Source organism: Nerophis lumbriciformis, linkage group LG09 (genome assembly GCF_033978685.3).
Source record: "Nerophis lumbriciformis linkage group LG09, RoL_Nlum_v2.1, whole genome shotgun sequence".
Lineage (NCBI taxonomy): Eukaryota > Metazoa > Chordata > Actinopteri > Syngnathiformes > Syngnathidae > Nerophis > Nerophis lumbriciformis.
In genome coordinates, this window is record NC_084556.2 from 49,832,231 (window position 1) to 49,854,901 (window position 22,671).

At 39.9% G+C, this 22,671-nt stretch overlaps 1 protein-coding gene across 2 annotated transcripts; it reads right to left on the reverse strand.

The window, feature by feature from the left end:
- Window positions 1–15: 15 nt before the first annotated feature.
- Window positions 16–22,630, reverse strand: mntb (MAX network transcriptional repressor b). Of its 2 annotated transcripts, none has more exons than XM_061962965.2 (6): window positions 22,567–22,630; window positions 15,111–15,669; window positions 13,901–13,942; window positions 13,700–13,811; window positions 1,278–1,470; window positions 16–1,208 (listed from the first exon to the last, which is right to left on the reverse strand). In XM_061962965.2, exons 2-6 carry the CDS (start codon window positions 15,479–15,481, stop codon window positions 460–462), a joined length of 1,467 nt encoding a protein of 488 aa, XP_061818949.1. In that variant the 5' UTR covers window positions 15,482–15,669; window positions 22,567–22,630; the 3' UTR covers window positions 16–459. The 2 variants fall into 2 exon arrangements, with proteins under 2 accessions (XP_061818949.1, XP_061818948.1); XM_061962964.2 differs by lacking the exon at window positions 22,567–22,630 and adding an exon at window positions 22,035–22,529.
- Window positions 22,631–22,671: the final 41 nt, after the last annotated feature.

The following is a 22,671-nucleotide window of genomic DNA, read 5'->3' on the forward strand; positions in this document are numbered from 1 at the left end:
ACTGAATATTAGACAAAATTAGGTTAACATCTTGCTTTTCCCCCACCTGCTTTCAGTCTGGGGAGAAAAAAAATTGGGAAATGAACATATTTCTTTTTCATACGCTCATTGTCGTCACAGTGTTGAAAAGAGTGTGGATGCGCAATAACACACACAGAAAAGTGGGTGTGGCCTCCATTCGAAGAAAAATCTTTCTTTTTTTTTTTGACGTTCACAGCGTTTTTTTCCTTCCCGTGTTTATCCTCCAAAAGCGCTCTAAAATGTTCTTCCTTCGCTGCAGCTGCTTACCTGTGCAGGTAGTTTGTGTTGCGTGCAACAGAGGGCGCCCTCGCGTCAGAGAAGACCTGATTGGCCCACTGAGGAGGCGTGGTGTCGGGCGGAGCTTGTTAGTGCTTCGGCTTGGGGGGCGGGGGGGGCTGCCGTCTGGACTCCACCTCCCGGAAGCGTCCTCGTCCTCGCTCAGGCGAGCTTGATTGTGCTGACGGGGAAAGTGGGGACCGTAACCATGGTGACGGGGTTGAGTACGGCCGCCTGGCCGACCAGCTGCGGGTGGGGCGCCAGCATCGCCGTGGGCTTGCCCTGGCCGACCACGGTGGCATTATTCACTTGCGCCCCGATGGCGTTGGCTTGGGGGTTGGCCTGCACGTGCGGCAGCGCGTGGTGGGCGAAGGTGTGCGTGATGTGGCTCACCATCGTCGGCTGGGACACCGACATGCCCTGCGGGTACAGCGTGGGAAGGCGGGACTGGAGGTGAGCCACCGGGTGGACGGTGATGTGTCCGATGGGCTGGTGGGCCGGCGAGGCCACCGCGATGGGCTGCGGGGCGGCAGCGATGGGGGAGGGGGCGATGTGCGTCAGGTGCTTGTGATTGGCCGGCATGGCGTGACTGATGGCCTGGATGACGGAGGGGTGGGACACGGCCGCGTGGGCGATGACGGTGGGTTGCACCTGCACGGCTGGCGGCTGAGAGGTGGGCAAGACCGGTGTGAGGGTGGGGGCCAGGGCTTGAGGGGGAGGAGGAACGGAGGAGGGGGGCGTGGCTAGCACGGCGGAGAGAGGTAGGGGCGCGTGCTGTATGGACAGGTGGGGGGCCAGCAGCGGCTGCGTTTGCAGGATGGGGGCCGCCGTCAGCGCTCTGGCGAGGGGTGTGGGGACAAGTGGGGCGAGGCCGTCCTCGTCCACGTCCAGCTCGAGGTTGTCCTCCCCTTCTGTGGGCAAAAAGGGCGCTGGGGTCAGCACGGTGGCAGAAAGTACATGGGCACATTGTGACGCAGTACCTGAGGCGGTGGACGTGGACGCCTGGTCGTCCTCGGGCTGGATGGTCTGTCTCAGGACGCGGTCGATCTCCATCACGTCCATGCACTGACTCAGCTCGTTCTTCAGCTCGGCCAGACGCTGCTGAGTGGCGATCTTCTCCCTCGCCAGCCGCTCCATCTCGTGCTCAAACTCCTTCTCCTTGCGCTTCAGCGTCTGCGCCACAAAACCACACTCATGAGCACGCGTCTAGACCTCCGCCCAGGCCTTCCACGCCACTTCCCGTGGACGACGGCCGGCTAAACCACAGGAGGGAGAGGATGACGGCGAGACGTCACACAAAGCTCCGCCCACTTTCTCACCAAAGTCACGATAAACGGTGGTAATGATAAACTCACAAGCTGACTGGCGCTAGCTCAAATGCCAACATGAAAACAAGAGACGTTAACATATTTCCCCATTAGGAAACATGGGCGAGTTTTTTCTTGCAGACAATTTAAAGAAAAAAATCTGTTATTCTCTTCTTGCTCTGACATATTTTTGCCCCGAGCAGCTTCCGCCCTCCCCCGTTATTTCCTTAGGGCAGGGGTCGGCAACCCGCGGCTCCGGAGCCGCATGCGGCTCTTTGATCACTCTGATGCGGCTCAGCAGCTTACTTGCTGAACCCCCCAATTGTCCCGTGAGACTTCCAGATTTCAGTGCCTCTCGCAGAAAACTCCCGGGACTAATATTCACCGATTTTCACCCTTAAAGCTATATTAAGGGTGTGCCGTGATGGTACAACAATTTGAGCCCTCTACAATCTGCATTGACAGTGCCAGCCCAACACTTGTTATACAATACACATCTTCTGCTTGCACACGTACGCGACAGCAAGGCATACTTGGTCAACAGCCACACAGGTTACACTGACGGTGATCATATAAAACAACTTTAACACTCTTACTAATAATGCGCCACACGTTGAACCAAAACCAAACAAGAATGACAAACACATTTCGGGAGAACATCTGCACCTTAACACAACATAAACACAACAGAACAAACACCCAGAATCCCATGGAGCCCTGACTCTTCCGGGCTATATTATACACCCCTGCTACCACCAAGCCCCGCCCCCACCCCAAGCCTGCTCCCTCACGCATCACCCCCCCGTGCGTCGGTTGAGGTGGGCGGGGTTTGGTAGCGGGGGTGTGTAATGTAGCCTGGAAGAGTTAGGGCTGCATGGGATTCTGGGTATTTGTCCTGTTGTGTTTATGTTGTGTTTCGGTGCAGATGTTCTCCCGAAATGTGTTTGTCATTCTTGTTTGGTGTGGGTTCACAGTGTGGCGCATTATTAGTAAGAGTGTTAACCTGTCAGTGTAACCTGTGTGGTTGTTGAACAAGTATGACTTGCTGTCTCTTACGTGAGCAAACAGAAGCCCAAAACATCTTGTGGCTAATCAGGCACGCTGGATGTAATGGGTGCTATATGCTGTACCATCACAGCACGCATGACGCTGACAAGCGCTATTCATTCATAACCTGCGTGCCGCACCAGTATAAAAATTCCATATAAAAGGTGTGGGCAGCGTGTTTGAGACCCCTGATTTATACATAGCACCAAGCAAAAAAAAAGTTTTATATACAGTGTTATTTAATTTAAAATTTCTAAAATTTTTGCGGCTCCCATTGTTTTCTATAATTTGTGAAACTGGTCAAAATGGCTCTTTGACTGGTAAAGGTTGCCGACCCCTGCCTTAGGGGGACTCGCACACACATAGCTCAACATGGCTAACGCAAACGAGAGAGGGACATTCGTTCCAAAGAAAGGAAAAGTGTGGTTTGGCTTTGCAACAAAAGTGTCTGCAAACTTGAAGGCCGAGTAGGGGAAGGACTACCCGTTACAAGTAGAGATGTCCGATAATATCGGCAGGCCGATAAATGCTCTAAAATGTAATATCGGAAATTATCGGTATTGGTTTTTTTTATTATCGGTATCGGGTTTTTTTTGTTGTTTTTTTTATTAAATCAACATAAAAAAACAAGATACACTTACAATTAGTGCACCAACCCAAAAAACCTCCCTCCCCCATTCACACTCATTCACACAAAAGGGTTGTTTGTTTCTTTCTGTTATTAATATTCTGGTTCCTACATTATATATCAATATATATCAATACAGTCTGCAAGGGATACAGTCCGTAAGCACACATGATTGTGCGTGCTGCTGGTCCACTAATAGTACTAACCTTTAACAGTTATTTTTTTCTATGGAACTGTTTTTATATCGTTTTACTTTCTTTTTTATTCAAGAAAATGTTTTTAATTTATTTATCTTATTTTATTTTATTAATTTTTTTTAAAAGGACCTTATCTTCACCATACCTGGTTGTCCAAATTAGGTATAATAATGTGTTAATTCCACGACTGTATATATCGGTATCGGTTGATATCGGTATCGGTAATTAAGAGTTGGACAATATCGGGATATCGGCAAAAAAGCCATTATCGGACATCCCTAGTTACAAGGCAAACAAAAACGTAAGAACACAAACTCTTGCAGCTTAGTGAGGCGGAATCATTGACACAAGAAAACGATCACTAAAGCAATTGCTCTGCACGTCGCCAAAGATGCGGTTCTTCATTTTTGAGTAAAATAAAAACAAAATGTGTTTTCAATTATCACTGTCATTTTATTTTCTCTAAAAAAGTAGAGGAACTAATTTTTATTGAGGTTTTTGTGGAAAATCTTTTAAGAGATTTTAGGCCTTACCCCAATGTATTGTAAATTCCGGACTATAGGCCGCTACTTCTTCCTCAACTTTGAACCCTGTGGCTTATAAAACGGTGCGGCAAATGTATGGATTTTTCCTTAATAACAGCTGACCATAATGTGAATAGTTAACAAAACAAAAACACACTGAATTTGTGGTCTGGCGCTATCTTTTTGACGAGTTTGCTCACTGCAGGTGCTGCATTGCCCTTCTGTTTAGACTGCGCTATGAACCTATTGGAAGTACAGTTGCCGTTCGGTCTGCTAGCCGTCCATAGCGTTTCTACTCGTACGGATTCTTCATTCATCAACCGCCCCATGTGCGCCGTCTGTAGGAGTGTTTTCATGCATATTTGTACATGCTATGGTAATGTAATCAAGCTAGCATCGTTAGCATCAGCTAATATACTAGCAGGTTTACGAGTGTCTGTGTTAGTATTGTTAACTTACAATGCCATTCTTTTTGTATCGTTTCAGTTTCACCGATTCCTCATTAAATTCACCAAAACGTCACCGTGGAATTATTGAGTCTGTTTAGCTGATTGGAGAGCTAGCTTCTGCAGCTAGTGGGTCCAAGACGATGACTTCTGTTTTGTTTGATCAGCCGTTTTACTGCCGTGTTACAGACACCGTTTGGAAACAATTAAGCTATGTAAATAAACATTCACAAAATATTTGTGTAAATAACTCAATTTACAATGTATATATCTGCGAATTAGCTGCGGTGCGGCTAATATATGGAAAATTTATTTTTTTCTAAAATTTAGGTGTGCACTTTGTAGTCCAGAAATTTGGTAATCTTATATGAACATCACTGTCAGAGAAACTGTGCAATTGTGCACATTGAAGCTACACATTGAACACAGCAATGGTTCTGTAGCTTGTATTCAGCTGACGTCACGTCCGGCTCATTAAATATGCGACACTCGTTGTTTTAGGCTGTTGGAACTGTTCAAAACGCGAAAAGGATAAATATTTCTTTAGTATTCTTCGAGAGGTAATCAGGAAGAGTGCAAGATTTTATGAAAAACTACAAAAGTCAAGGGCGTAGAGTCAAAGAACGCACGAGTTTGCAGTGATCACTTAGTCAATGGTATACTTTTAACATTTATTATGTCCCATTTAAGTATTATCTTGATATTATTTGTATTTCTTAAACACACGTTTGATACGAGTGTTTCGTAAAGCATCAACTCTGCGAGTCTAAAAAAAAAAAATAACGTGAGTAAAACCTAAAAGAGTTAAGTTTTTACCGAAGGAAGCAAACATAAATGAATCTTTCAGCACATACACAATGTTGACATCTATATTTATATTTAGAGATGTCCGATAATGGCTTTTTTGTCGATATTCCGATATTGTCCAACTCTTAATTACCGATTCCGATATCAACCGATACCGATATATACAGTCGTGGAATTAACACATTATTATGCCAAATTTTGTTGTGATGCCCCGCTGGATGCATTAAACCAGGGGTGCTCATTACGTCGATCGCGAGCTACCGGTCGATCGCGGAGGGTGTGTCAGTCGATCACCAGCCAGGCATTAAAAAAATAGTCCTAAAAATGAGCGATCATAAATCTTCACTATGACGTCACTTTCGTCACTTGATTGACATTCACGGCACCCGAGGGTCTTCTGAGATGACGCTGGCTGCTGCCAGCTCATTGAAATTACCGACTGGAAGGCGAGAAACACTTTATTTCAACAGACTCTGGCGCCGTACCTGTCGTCAAAACTCCAAAGACCGACTGCACAGTTGCACAATAAAAGCGCTGCTTCATCCTGCTTGTGCTACCAAAATAAGAGTCTTAGAAAGCTGGCGTGCACAAGCTAGCAAGCTACGGACTGGAGTTTGCCAACAATGTATTTCTTGTAAAGTGTATACAAAGGAGTACGGAAGCTGGATAAATAAGATGCCAAAAACCAACCACTTTCATGTGGTATTGGACAGAAAGGAGGACTTTTTTCTCCTCCATTCGAAAATGCGGACGTTATCATCACCACTGTCTGATTCCAATCAATGCAAGTCATCACAATCAGGTAATACACCAACTTTTATTCTTGTCTTCATGAAAGAAAGGAATCTATATGCGTTAAACATGCTTGTATTATCATTAAACACCTTTAACTTATTAACAATATTAACTATATGCGTTAAACATGCTTGTATTATCATTAAACACCTTTAACATATTAACAATATTAACTATATGTGTTAAACATGCTTGTATTATCTTTAAACACCTTTAACTTGTTAACAATATTAACTATATGTGTTAAACATGCTTGTATTATCTTTAAACACCTTTAACTTGTTAACAATATTAACTATATGTGTTAAACATGCTTGTATTATCTTTAAACACCTTTAACTTGTTAACAATATTAACTATATGTGTTAAACATGCTTGTATTATCTTTAAACACCTTTAACTTGTTAACAATATTAACTATATGTGTTAAACATGCTTGTATTTTCATTAAACACCTTTAATTTATTAACAATATTAACTATATGTGTTAAACATGCTTGTATTATCATTAAACACCTTTAACTTGTTAACAAAAACATATATTTCATAAATAAGTAAATATAAATTATATATATGAATGAGGTAGATCCCCACGACTTGATCAATTGAAAAGTAGCTCGCCTGCAGAAAAAGTGTGAGCACCCCTGCATTAAACAATGTAACAAGGTTTTCCAAAATAAATCAACTCAAGTTATGGAAAAAAAATGCCAACATGGCACTGCCATATTTATTATTGAAGTCACAAAGTGCAGTATTTTTTTTAACATGCCTCAAAACAGCAGCTTGGAATATGGGACACGCTCTCCCTGAGAGAGCATGAGGAGGTTGGGAGGCATAGCGGGGGGGGCGTATATTGTAGCGTCCCGGAAGAGTTAGTGCTGCAAGGGGTTCTTGGTATTTGTTCTGTTGTGTTCATGTTGTGTTATGGTGCGGATGTTCTCCCGAAATGTGTTTGTCATTCTTGTTTGGTGTGGGTTCACAGTGTGGCGCATATTTGTAACAGTGTTAAGGTTGTTTATACGGCCACCCTCAGTGTGACCTGTATGGCTGTTGACCAAGTATGCCTTGCATGCACTTGTGTGTGTGAAAAGCCGTAGATATCATGTGATTGGGCCGGCACGCAAAGGCAGTGCCTTTAAGGTTTATTGACGCTCTGTACTTCTCCCTACGTCCGTGTACACAGCGGCGTATTAAAAAGTCATAAATGTTACTATTTGAAACAGATACCGATCACATACTGTACCTGCCAACTACTCCGGTTTTCCCGTAATTAGTACGGTTTTCATCAACCTATTCCGGGTTACGGTTGCAGTGATAAAAAATAAGTTTTTTCATTAATAAAAAAAAAAAATTTTTTTTAAAGTTTTATTCACGAAATCGCGTAACAACAATGACAATCGACACTGCTTCCCGTAACTTCCTATCGAGCCATTCCGAATGCCATGCGCGAGGCTATTTATAGCACCGCTGCCAAGCACGAGGCACCAGTTGCCATTGTTTCCAAACGAGCGAACGATCATGGAATCAGCCGGAGAAAAATCGCAAACGAGTCTTAAACCGAAAAGAAAATTGCAGTCATTCCGTGAAGAATATTCAAAAGCCTATCCGGGAATAATTATCCGTTCCAAAAAGGGTGAAAACTACGCGAATTGCACCTTGTGCAGACAAGATCTTTCGATCGGACACGGAGGAATTAGCGATGTAAAAGACCACGTTGAGACAAAAAAAACACAAGTCTAAACTTATCATAAAGTTACCATATCATTTTTGCAGTATGATCTATCTGATAGAATAACTTTGGATTTTAGCCACAAAAAGGTAATGACACCAATGTTATCTATTGGAATTGTTTAGTACTGTTATACTGTTAAAAGTGTTTATACTATTTATGCTTTCAAGTCCAAGTTGAAGAAATCTTGTTAAATGTTGACAGCATAACTACCAAAATACAGAAGTATGTCCTTAATATTTTTGCAGTGCTATTTCTGTTGAAAAGTTCAAATGATTACATTAGAGATGTGATGTGCCACTTTTCAAGTGTCTGATGGCTTCAATTCATTTTCATTAATTTTTCATATTTTGAATTCTTTTGAAAGGCTTACAAAAAAAACTACATTTGAATTGTAATTCCATGCTATTGACAGGACTATTAATTTTAATTAAGTTAGCTTACCATGTTTACAGTATGATAATTGTGATAGAAATGTGAATTTTAGGCACAGAATATTTTTTACAATTGAACAAGGCAGTAGATTATACAAGCTTGGACAGAAAGTTAATAATGACACCAATGGAATTGTTTAGTACTGTTTTACCATTTGTTTACTGTAAAAAGTGTTTATACTTTCAATTAACAAATTGAAGTCTTGTGAAAGGTTGACAGGATAACTGGCATTAACTGTCAAAATAATTTCAAACTATTGAAGTTAGCTTACAGAATAAACATGTCAATCAACCCATATGATTTTTGCTGTAATATTTATGTTTTGAAAAGTCACTGTGACTGATAGAAAAGTGATGGTTTTAGCAACATTTTAACCTGTCTGAATGCTAATAATCATTTTGATTTCAAAAGTTGGCAGGTATGCGATCATTTCCGATATTACATTTTAAAGCATTTATCGGCCGATAATATCGGCAGTCCGATGTTATCGGACATCTCTAGTTATATTATGATAAACAATAATAATTTAAATCTTTCAGCACATACACAATGTTGGCATCTATAGTTATATTATGATAAACAATCATAAATGAATCTTTAAGCACATACACAATGTTGACATCTATAGTTATATTATGATAAAAACGGGGAAAACACGCTACTTGTAAACGGCGTGCGCAACAACAACAACAACAAACATGGCGGTAGATGCGACGTTAAATCATGAAATGCAACTTTACTCGAGCAAAAACGATGCACATTTATCCGACAAAGTCTTGATACCAATGTTCTTCACCCAGCCACACACAAAGAAGTTGTAGCCCTCCATGCTTTTCCAAGTTGTCATCTGTTTTGTGGTGTAGAATGATGTCTGGCGCACAATACGTCCATATGTCTGGTAAGGCGACCGACGTATAATCCTTGATATCACTCGACAAATCTTTTTTTGATAAAGTATAGGGATCTATTTCATTGCTTAGTTTGATTTTTTTGCAGGAAGATCTAGGCCCCTTGCGTACTCGGATAGTTTGCACTCCCTTCCGTTGAAAAGTCAAGTGACGGAATACAACCAATACTCAGATGGGTTTTTTACGGTGCGTTCAAGGACCTCTGAACAGAGTACGACCGGAACATTCACCATAAGAAACACTAACAAATTAAAGCTGCAAGCAGCATTGGTCGGGCCCGCGTATTTGGCAGGTGCTAGTCCTAAGTGTCCCAATACTTTTGTCAAGTTTTAGTCCCAAGTGTCCCAATACTTTTGTCTACTTTTAGTCTGAAGTCTCCCAAGACTTTTGTCTAGTGTACCTACCTTGTCTGCATTGTGTGGGTGCGTTGGTGCTTCCTGCTTTTAAGCAGCCATCTTAAAAAAAACAGCAGCGCAGCAGCATCAGCGCAGCGGTTCTTTGAAGGCTCATAAAATCAAAACCGGAGCAGTTAGAAAAATTATTTGTTTTTTCCAAAATCCCTACATTTCCAGGAAATTCCCATTCAAATGAATGGACGCATTCATAGTTATACAATGCCCAAAATTCGGTGCCACTTTTTACCCAATTCCGACTCAACCATCCACCCACACTATTCTTCCGATATATTGAACACAAAACATGTTTTTCCTTCCCCCAAATTCCAGGCTTTCCTGGAATTTTCTCCCGATTGACAGTGAATGTGCAATATACAATCTACTAGATAGCCCACATTTCCTATCTGACTTGAACCTTTCCACCATCCACACACTCTACTCACCTTGGACATTTAAACTACCATTTTTCAAGTTCAAAGAAATTCCAGGAATTCCCGGTTTCCCAAAGTCCTATTGTCACCTCTTCCTTCACCTTTTACAACCCACATTTTTCAACGTTTTTTTGATTATTTCACCATCAAATAATTCCTCTTAGTTGGGACAACAAATGCTCCTATTTTTTCCCGTACAAATTCCCTGTTTCCCCCAAATTCCAGGAATTCCAAACTACCAATTCTCTACTCAAACTGTTATGTCAACATTTTTCAACTGATTCCAAAAATTCCATTCATATCATCAAGGACAATTGTGCTGGTATCAATATTTTAAAAATTATTGTTTTTTCCAAAATCCCTACATTTCCAGGAAATTCCCATTCAAATGAATGCCCAAAATTCGGTGCCACTTTTTACCCAATTCCGACTCAACCATCCACCCACACTATTCTTCCGATATATTGAACGCAAAACATGTTTTCTCTTTCCCCAAATTCCAGTTTTTCCTGGAATTTTCTTCCGCTTGACAGTGAATGTGCAATATACAATCTACTGCATAGCCCACATATCTTATCTGACTTGAACCGTTCCACCATCCACACACTCCACTCACCTTGGACATTTAAACTACCATTTTTCAAGTTCAAAGAAATTCCAGGAATTCCCGGTTTTCCAAAGTCCCATCGTCACCTCTTCCTGGAAAGTTTTCACAACCCACATTTTTCAACTGTTTTTGACCATCAAATCATTCCTCTTAGTTGGGGACAACAAATGCTCCTATTTTTTCCGTTCGAATGCTCGGTTTTCCCAAAATTCCAGGAATTCTGAAATACCAATTCCCTACTCAAACTGTTACGTCAACATTTTTCAACCGATTCCAAAAATTCCATTCATATCATCAAGGACAATTGTGCTGGTATCAATATTTTAAAAAGTATTGTTTTTTCCAAAATCCCTACATTTCCAGGACATTCCCATTCAAATGAATGGACGGATTTATAGTTCTACAATTCCCCAAATACTGGGCCACTTTTTACCCAATTCCGACTCTATCCACTCACACTACTCTTCCAATAAATTGAACGCATAACATGTTTTCCCTTTCCCCAAATTCCATTTGGAAGGGTTCAATCTCTCTCCTGTGTTATTTTGAAGCTGATACGACAAACGCGCTCAGAGGAGATGTTTGAAGAGAAGTGACCGGTTTATAAAAAACATTTGTTTTGAAGGGGAAATTGCAAACTTCCTGTTGATTTTTGCGGGGGGTTGTCAATATATGAAATGTAGGTCTAAGTGAGACCTACATAGATGTTTTTGTTTCATGTCTCTCCGACCTTCCCAGTGGGAGTTACAGGCAGTTTTGTCATTTTTTTCTTCCGAGGAGCAGTTTTTTCTGCGTTTTATTCAAAAATAGCGCTAGAGCGCAATTTTGAGATTTGGTGTTAGGTTTTTTTATTAGATCGCAATTTTTGCCAGTCCTGATGTGTGTGTTCAGTTTGGTGGGTTTTGAAACATGTTAAGAGGGTGAAAATACAGCTCAAAGAGGCAAAAGTTACTGTTTTTAGTACTTTTTTGTCTTGAAGGGGGAATTGCCAACTTCCTGTTGATTTTTGCCCGAGGACATTAATTAATGAAAAGTAGGTCTAAGAAAGACCTACATAGAGGTTTTTGTTTCTTGTCTATACAACATTCGTACTGGGAGTTATAAGCAGTTTTCTTTCTAGGGGGCGCTAGAGCGCAATTTTGAGTTTTGGGGTTTGGTTTTTTGATAAAAAGTTTTGCCGTATATTACTGATGTGTGTGTAAAATTTGGTGAGTTTTGAAGCATGCTAAGGGGGTCAAATTACAGCGCAAAGTTGCGGAAGAATAATAATAATTAAAGCTGCAAGCAGTGTTGGTCGGGCCCGCGTATTTGGCAGGTGCTAGTCCTAAGTGTCCCAATACTTTTGTTCAGTTTTCGTCATAAGTGTCCCAATACTTTTGTCTACTTTTAGTCAGAAGTGTCCCAAGACTTTTGTCTAGAGTACCTACCTTGTCTGCATTGTGTGGGCACGTTGGTGCTTCCTGCTTTTGAGCAGCCATCTTAAAAAAACAGCAGCGCAGCAGCATCAGCGCAGCGGGTCTTTGAAGGGTCATAAAATCAAAACCGGAGCCGGAATCAAAACTCTTTCGATAACTTTTAATCAGAAGGGTTCAATCACTCTCCTGTGTTAGTTTGAAGCCGAAACAACAAACGTGCTCAGAGGAGATAATGTTTGAAGAAAGGTGACCGGTTTTTACAAAAATGTTGTTTAGAAGGGGGAATAGCAAACTTCCTGTTGATTTCTGCTGGGGGTTGTCAATTTATGAAATGTAGGTCTAAGTGAGAGCTACATAGAGGTTTTTGTTTCATGTCTCTCCGACCTTCCCAGTGGGAGTTACAGGCAGTTTTGTCAGTTTTTTCATCCGAGGAGCAGTTTTTTCTCTGTTTTATTCAAAAATTGCTCTAGAGCGCAATTTTTAAATTTGGGGTTAGGTTGTTTTATTAGATCGCAATTTTTGCCAGTCCTGATGTCTGTGTTCAGTTCGGTGAGTTTTGAAGCATGTTAAGGGGGTCAAAATACAGCTCAAAGAGGCAAAAGTTACTGTTTTTAGTACTTTTTTGTCTTGAAGGGGGAATTGCCAACTTCCTGTTGATTTTTTGCCCGAGGAAATAAATTAATAAAATTTAAGTCTAAGTGAGACCTACATAAAGGTTTTTGTTTCATGTCTCTACGACATTTGTACTGGGAGTTAAAAAAAGTTTACTTTGTAGGGGGAGCTAGAGCGCAATTTTAAGTTTTGGGGTTTGGTATTTTTACCAAAGAGTTTTGTTCGAGTTTATTTATGTGTGCGTCAAATTTGGTGAGTTTTGAAGCATGTTAAGAGGGTCAAAGTACCGCGCAAAGCTGCGGAATAAGAAAGAATAATAATAAAACCTTAGAATAACAATAGGTCCTTATGTCCCATTGCATAAGGACTCCCTGTGGGAGTCCTTATGCAATGGGCCATGCGGGCCCTAAATAGTGGGCTTTCTAACAGTATGTGTATGTATTTCAGCTGTTTAGTCAGTACAACCCTGGTATGAAATATGGTTCCATCCCTGATCAGCTCGCTGACAATATGAGGTCAGGTGGTCGGGCGGCGTGCTGTATGCACAGAAAAGCTCTTTGTTTGCGTGACCCCATTTTCTGTTTGGGTCATGTGACACACGAGGACTAAGAACATTAGCACAGATTAGCAGTGGGAGGTCAGCAGGTGGTTGTTTGACTTCCAGGAGGCGGGGCTACACGGGCTTTTAAATGTACATGTGACATCATACTTGGGAGGGGGAAAAAGGACAGGAAATGACGACGAGCTATGTTGTTTACGTTCCGCCTGCCGCACGTGGCGGCTGTGTGACTCCGCCCCCACAACGTCTGACCTTTCACAATTCCCCCGAGCAACGCGCCACTGCAGCAAATCGCCGTGGCAACGGCTGCCTTCCATGCGCATCTCCTCAGCAACCTCATCTGTAAGGAGCCTCCTTATTGGAAGTCATGTGACTATATTCACACACTTTGAGCTCCGCCCTCTTTATTGCGGGTGAAACTGATCCGAGAGCGCGTGACTTCAGAGAGTAGGCAGAGCTTCACGGGTTTGCATGAGGAAAAGGGCGGAGTCTGTCAGTTATGAGAGCATTATGTCCACCAAAGAGGCTCGGCCAATCAGGTGGAGGCCAGCAGCTCCTACCTGGATGTAGCGCAGTGCGCTGCGCAACACGCTCAGGTTGGAGGTCTTCTTCTCGTCTACGTTTGGGACGTTCTTCTTCAGCGTCTCGAAACACTCCTTGAGGTGCGCCCGCCTGAGGAGGATATACAAGGTTCTAGGAGACCAGAAGCACTTGGAACCGGCGAGAACCAACCATGTTCTGTATGACGATTAGGAACCCACCGGTTCTTCTCCAGCTTGTTGTGCACCTCCCTGGTTCCTGTCCTGAACACACAACAACACACACGTCAACACAAACACACACACACGTCAACGCAAATACATGCACACACACACACACACACGTCAACACAACACACACGTCAACACAAACACACACACGTGTCAACACAAACACATGCACACACACACACACGCATCAACACAACACATGCCCACACACACGCATCAACACAACACATGCCCACACACACGCATCAACACGCACACACGTCAACACAGACACATGTACATACGTCAACACAAACATGCACATACATACACGTCAACACAAACACATGCACACACATACGCGTCAACACAAACACATCAACACAAACACATGCACACACACACAACAACACAAACATGCATGCACACAGACACATCAACATAACACATGCCCACACACACACACACCCATCAACACAACACATGCACACACGCATCAACACAAACACATGCACACACATCAACACAAACACATGCACACACATACACGTCAACACAAACACATCAACACAAACAGATGCACACACATGTCAACACAAGCACATGCCCACACACACACGCATCAACACAACACATGCTTACACGCATCAACACAAACACATGCACACACATACACGTCAACACAAACACATCAACACAAACAGATGCACACACATGTCAACACAAGCACGTGCCCACACACACACGCATCAACACAACACATGCGTACACGCATCAACACAAACACATGCACACACATCAACACAAACACATGCACACACATACACGTCAACACAAACACATCAACACAAACAGATGCACACACATGTCAACACAAGCACATGCCCACACACACACGCATCAACACAACACATGCTTACACGCATCAACACAAACACATGCACACACGCATCAACAAAAACACATGCACACACATCAACACAAACGCATGCACACACACACACACGTCAACACAAACACATCAACACAAACACATGCATGCACACACACACATCAACACAAACGCATACACACAAACACATGCATGCACACACACGCACATCAACACAAACGCATGCACACACACATCAACACAAACACATGCATGCACACACACACACACACGTCAACAGAAACGCATGCATGCACACACACACACGTCAACACAAACACACACACTGACCCTCCAGGTCTCTTTTTCCCCTCCAAGGCCCTCATGTCCTCCAGCGTCACTCCATTGGGCCTCAGCTGGGATGTGGGCGGGGCTTGATGAGAGGCCAGGGCAGGTTGAGGGGCGGGCCCGTTGGTGCTGATGGCGAGCGGGTACTGAATGTGAACCTGAGGCTGCGATTGGACGCATTTGACGGGCTGGTTGGTCGTGTCCGCCTTCATCTGGGGGGGGCACAGCAGCTGGTGGGATGCCGGAGCCGGCGGGGGCTGAGGCGGCGGCTGTGGCGAGGTGGTGGTCTTGGCCGACGGGGGGCCGGCGAGCGTCGAGGCGGCGGTGATGTGCGTGGCGAGCGGAAGGGGCGCGGCAGTGACGACGGGGACCATCGGTATGACGGCAATGGGCACTGGGGGCGGCGGTCGGGGTGGTAGCGGTGGCGGCGGCTGCTGGCGATGTGGGTCCTCACCCCAGTTAACATGGTTGGCTGTGATTGGCTGCGACAAGGAAGTCACAAGCTCTATGTGTCTTAACTCCTCCTTGTTGATCAGCTCCTTGTCTTTGTGCTGCTCCTCTTCTGTGGGAGAACAAAGTGTTTATTTACTGTCAAGCTATGGTACGGTACCACAAGTGGCACACGGACTCCATCTAGTGGTACGTCATTAAATATCGGGATGACGTGACTCGATCCGTTATCAGTGTTACTGTTCAAACTGTTTGTATTGTTACAGCAGCCAAAAATATTGCATATACTTGTTAAATAACATCTATGCCGTGTTTTTGATGAATACTTAGACCTACTGCGCTATTGCGTTTTAATGTTGGTCATTGTGGTGATACTTGGAGAGCAAAGTGTTTTCTGAGGTGGTACTTGGTGAAAAGAACCACTGGTTTAGACATTAAATTTGATTTATATTGGTGCATTAACATCTGAATCGCGATTCTTATTCTTCCCAATTCTAAATCGAATCCTAATTTTCCAAAATTAAAAACTAAATTATATATATATATATATATATATATACATATACATATATATTATATATATGTATAGTTGTTTTTTTTAAATATATGAATATTTATATATGTATACATAATAAGCCCTGAGATCGGTAGGTTGTGAGTTCAAACCCCGGCCGAGTTATGCCAAAGACTATAAAAATGGGACCCATTACCTCCCTGCTTGGCACTCAGCATCAAGGGTTGGAATTGGGGGTTAAATCACCAAAAATATTATTCCCGGGCGCGGCCACTGCTGCTGCCCACTGCTCCCCTCACCTCCCAGGGGGTGATGGGTCAAATGCAGAGAATCATTTCACCACACCTAGTGTGTGTGTGACAATCATTGGTACTTTAACTTTTTTTAACTTAATAAACATATATGATATATAATATATATATATATATTTTTTTTTCTTTCTTTCAATTATACATTTTATATATTTATTTATTTATTTTAGGCTATATCCTAGCAACCGGAGGGAGCTTATTTTTTCTTTTTCTTTTTTACATTTAACATGTTTTGTAAAAGTTTCATTATATTTATTACACCAAATAGAGGAATTGAAAATCGTGTTGAATCGATCCCCCATCGAATCGTCACCCTCAGGAATCGGATCGAATCGTTCAGCGCCCAAAGATTTGCACCCCTAATGATTTGGTATCTGAAGCTGAAAGGTGACAAAGATGATGTCATGTGACGCAGACAGCAGTGTGGAAAGCCCCCAGTTGCCATGGAAACAGCGGCATGATAAAGGGAAGATCCCAGGGATTCCTCGAGTGTGCACGCCAACACACACACAAACAGCTTCAATGTTAAGGCTTCAAAATCTCACTTCATTTTTGTGCGAGCGTCTTACTTTCACTTTAAAGTGAAACAGTCACGTTGCCTCTCTCCAGATCGTGACCATTTAGTGGAAACAGGAAGTGCTTAATTTTGTTATAAGTGTTTAAAAAAAAAAAAAAAAAAAAGGCAGTAATGTCAAAACAAAGTGACTTTAGTAATATTTACATTACTGTCACCAGCCGACATGATCTAAGCCCCTCCCATTCCTTTAGGCCTGCAGAGGCCCCGCCTACTTCCTTTTACAATGGAAAGCACGTGACACAGAACGTGTCGCTGTACCTATTGGTCGATATTAGAGATGTGGCTGATATTATCGGCCGATAAATGCTTTAAAATGTCATATTGAAATTATCGGTATCGGTTTTTTATTATCGGTATCGTTTTTTTTAAAATTAAATTAACATAAAATACACTTACAATTAGTGCACCAACCCAAAAAACCTCCCTCCCTCATTCACACAAAAGGGTTGTTTCTTTCTGTTATTAATATTGTGGTTCCTACATTATATATCAATATATATCAATACAGTCTGCAAGGGATACAGTCCGTAAGCACACATGATTGTGCGTGCTGCTGGTCCACTAATAGTACTAACCTTTAACACTTAATTTTACCCATTTTCATTAATTACTAGTTTATATGTAACTGTTTTTATATTGTTTTACTTTCTTTTTTACTCAAGAAAATGTTTTTAATTTATCTTATTTTATTAATTTTTTCAAAAAGGACCTTATCTTCCACCATACCTGGTTGTCCAAATTAGGTATAATAATGTGTTAACCTTTAACAGTTAATTTTACTCATTTTCATTAATTACTAGTTTCTATACAACTGTTTTTATATTGTTTTACTTTCTTTTTTTACTCAAGAAAATGTTTTTAATTTATTTATCTTATTTTATTTTATTAATTTTTTTTTTTAAAGGACCTTATCTTCACTATACCTGGTTGTCCAAACTAGGTATAATAATGTGTTAACCTTTAACAGTTAATTTTACTCATTTTCATTAATTACTAGTTTCTATATAACTGTTTTTATATTGTTTTACTTTATTTTTTTATTCAAGAAAATGTTTTTAATTTATCTTATTTTTTTTATTTTTTTTTTTAAAAGGACCTTATATCTTCACCATACCTGGTTGTCCAAATTAGGTATAATAATGTGTTAACCTTTAAGTTAATTTTACTCATTTTCATTAATTACTAGTTTCTATATAACTGTTTTTATATTGTTTTACTTTCTTTTTTTATTCAAGAAAATGTTTTTAATTTATTTATCTTATTTTATTTTATTAATTTTTTTAAAAAAGGACCTTATCTTCACTATACCTGGTTGTCCAAATTAGGTATAATAATGTGTTAACCTTTAACAGTTAATTTTACTCATTTTCATTCATTACTAGTTTCTATATAACTGTTTTTATATTGTTTTACTTTCTTTTTTTATTCAAGAATTTTTTTTTAATTCATTATCTTGTTTTATTTTATTTTTTTCAAAAAGGACCTTATCTTCACCATACCTGGTTGTCCAAATTAGGTATAATAATGTGTTAACCTTTAACAGTTAATTTTACTCATTTTCATTAATTACTAGTTTCTATATAACTGTTTTTATATTGTTTTACTTTCTTTTTTTATTCAAGAAAATGTTTTTAATTTATTTATCTTATTTTATTAATTTTTTTTAAAAAGGACCTTATCTTCACCATACCTGGTTGTCCAAATTAGGTATAATAATGTGTTAACCTTTAACAGTTAATTTTACTCATTTTCATTAATTACTAGTTTCTATACAACTGTTTTTATATTGTTTTACTTTATTTTTTTATTCAAGAAAATGTTTTTAATTTATTTATCTTATTTTATTAATTTTTTTTAAAAAGGACCTTATCTTCACCATACCTGGTTGTCCAAATTAGGTATAATAATGTGTTAACCTTTAACAGTTAATTTTACTCATTTTCATTAATTACTAGTTTCTATATAACTGTTTTATATTGTTTTACTTTCTTTTTTACTCAAGAAAATGTTTTTAATTTATTTATCTTATTTTTTTTTTTTTTTTTTTTAAAGGACCTTATCTTCACTATACCTGGTTGTCCAAATTAGGTATAATAATGTGTTAACCTTTAACAGTTAATTTTACTCATTTTCATTCATTACTAGTTTCTATATAACTGTTTTTATATTGTTTTACTTTCTTTTTTTATTCAAGAATTTTTTTTTAATTCATTATCTTGTTTTATTTATTTTTTTTCAAAAAGGACCTTATCTTCACCATACCTGGTTGTCCAAATTAGGTATAATAATGTGTTAACCTTTAACAGTTAATTTTACTCATTTTCATTAATTACTAGTTTCTATATAACTGTTTTTATATTGTTTTACTTTCTTTTTTTATTCAAGAATTTTTTTCAAATTCATTATCTTGTTTAATTTTATTTTTTTCAAAAAGGACCTTATCTTCACCATACCTGGTTGTCCAAATTAGGCATAATAATGTGTTAACCTTTAACAGTTCATTTTCATTAATTACTAGTTTCTATATAACTGTTTTTATATTGTTTTACTTTCTTTTTTTATTCAAGAATTTTTTTTAAATTCATTATCTTGTTTTATTTTTATTTTTTTTCAAAAAGGACCTTATATCTTCACCATACCTGGTTGTCCAAATTAGGCATAATAATGTGTTAACCTTTAACAGTTAATTTTACTCATTTTCATTCATTACTAGTTTCTATATAACTGTTTTTATATTGTTTTACTTTCTTTTTTTATTCAAGAAAATGTTTTTAATTTATTTATCTTATTTTATTTCATTAATTTTTTTTTTAAATAGGACCTTATCTTCACTATACCTGGTTGTCCAAATTAGGTATAATAATGTAACCTTTAACAGTTAATTTTACTCATTTTCATTAATTACTAGTTTCTATGTAACTGTTTTTATATTGTTTTACTTTCTTTTTTTATTCAAGAATATTTTTTTTTAATTCATTATCTTTTTTTTTTTCCAAAGGACCTTATCTTCACCATACCTGGTTGTCCAAATTAGGTATAATAATGTGTTAACCTTTAACAGTTAATTTTACTCATTTTCATTCATTACTAGTTTCTATATAACTGTTTTTATATTGTTTTACTTTCTTTTTTTATTCAAGAATTTTTTTTAAATTCATTATCTTGTTTTATTTTATTTTTTTCAAAAAGGACCTTATCTTCACTATACCTGGTTGTCCAAATTAGGTATAATAATGTGTTAACCTTTAACAGTTAATTTTACTCATTTTCATTAATTACTAGTTTCTATATAACTGTTTTTATATTGTTTTACTTTCTTTTTTTATTCAAGAAAATGTTTTTAATTTATTTATCTTATTTTATTATTTTTTTTTTTTTAAAGGACCTTATCTTCACTATACCTGGTTGTCTAAATTAGGTATAATAATGTGTTAACCTTTAACAGTTAATTTTACTCATTTTCATTAATTACTAGTTTCTATATAACTGTTTTTATATTGTTTTACTTTCTTTTTTACTCAAGAAAATGTTTTTAAATTTATTTATCTTATTTTATTTTTCAAAAAGGACCTTATCTTCACCATACCTGGTTGTCCAAATTAGGCATAATAATGTGTTAACCTTTAACAGTTAATTTTACTCATTTTCATTAATTACTAGTTTCTATACAACTGTTTTTATATTGTTTTACTTTCTTTTTATTTAAGTTTTTTTTTTAATTCATTATCTTGTTTTATTTTATTCTTTACAAAAAGGACCTTATCTTCACTATACCTGGTTGTCCAAATTAGGTATAATAATGTGTTAACCTTTAACAGTTAATTTTACTCATTTTCATTCATTACTAGTTTCTATATAACTGTTTTTATATTGTTTTACTTTCTTTTTTTATTCAAGAATTTTTTTTTAATTCATTATCTTGTTTTATTTTTTTTTTTTCAAAAAGGACCTTATCTTCACCATACCTGTTTGTCCAAATTAGGTATAATAATGTGTTAACCTTTAACAGTTAATTTTACTCATTTTCATTCATTACTAGTTTCTATATAACTGTTTTTATATTGTTTTACTTTCTTTTTTTATTCAAGAATTTTTTTTTAATTCATTATCTTGTTTTATTTTTATTTTTTTCAAAAAGGACCATACCAAATTAGGCATAATAATGTGTTAATTCCACGACTGTATATATCGGTATCGGTAATAAAGAGTTGGACAATATCGAATATCAGCAAAAAAAAAAAAAAGCCATTATCGGACATCCCTAGTCGATATATATACAAATAGATCGATATCAAAGTACACGCTACTGCCAATTACGTAACCGTGTCGTGGAGCCAACCCCTCCCTCCCTGAATCGAATCGCGAGGCGGGGTCGTAGCGTCTTCGTCTGTGCGCGTGGCTACGAGAGTGCACGTGGTGGTGGGGATGGGCGGACCCCAGCACGCAGTGTGCGCGTGCGTGACTAGTCTGTGACACGTCATCGAAGGGGGAGAACATGAGGAAGACACTTCCCCCTCCCCCCCCCACGTTTATGGTGCGTGCTCGTCGTGACTCGCGAACAACAAACAATAATCACAAGTGCGCGCGCGCGCGGAGAAAGGAGCGTGCACGCCTAGGGAGGGGAGGCCCCGCCCCCTGAGTGTGTGTCATAGGAGCGGCCGTGTCAGTCTATTATGTAAAGTGTGTGCGTGCTCGCCACCGCCCTGCCGTGCACGACCCACGAAAAGTAGGACAAGTCGATCGTGACACACTTCAAAACACACATGGTGCCTGTGACGTCACATATGTTTAAAATCCTTCAACTAAAATGAACATTTAAAAAAAAAAAAAAAAAACTCCTCCTGTGATGTCAGTGTTGAAGTGGTCACGCGGCGCGAGCGCGAAAAGTAGTCTCGTTAAAAAAAAAAGAAGAGTTATTTCCTGGTTGGAAGGAGCAAATAAAAGATGTTTTGAAGCCAGAAGTGGAATATTGTTACGGTCACACAGCGCACATGCTGGCCCGATTAACCGCGGCTCTAACGGGAGGACGAGGGGAGCTCCGCGGGCAGCCTCCGAGCACAGCGAGCTCCTCTTACCGTGTGAGAGCTGCTGCTGCTGGGCTTGCAGTTCCAGATATCTGGCCGCCTCCAGCAGCGTGTCGATGCTCATGGTGCCGCCCGAGCCGGTGGCCCCCGGGACGGAGGGCGGAAAAAAAAAAGCCGAGCGAAGGAAGGGGGGGTTGGGGGGGGGCTCGCTGCTACTGTGCCGGCGTACAAGATTTTAACGGCCTCACGCTCGAGCCGGTGGATCCCCTCGGATCTTGTTCGGAAATGGTCGAGGATTCTCGCATAAGTTTGAAAAAAAAAAAAAAAAAAAAGGGGGGATAGCAACAAGATGGCGATGTGAGCAGGAGTACACACAACAAGGATAGTGGTGTTCTCGTCAAGCCACGCCCCTTGTGCATTCCAGCCACGCCCTCTTACTACGGCTCCCACAAAACACGGGAGCATAACGCGCACGTGCGACTCGTCGCCTTTCGGTCTAGTTCGCGCCTGAAAGTCATCCCGCCGAACACACGCGAGCCCAATTCTGACACGCTAACGTGTTTAATACCCCCGTGGAACATACATGGCGGCTCACTTTGTCCGGTAACGAGCGGGACGAAAACACTCCCGTCCAGGCGGGCCCTAATTCCGGGTCTTGCGCGGCGCGTGAACGCTGCCATGGCGGCGG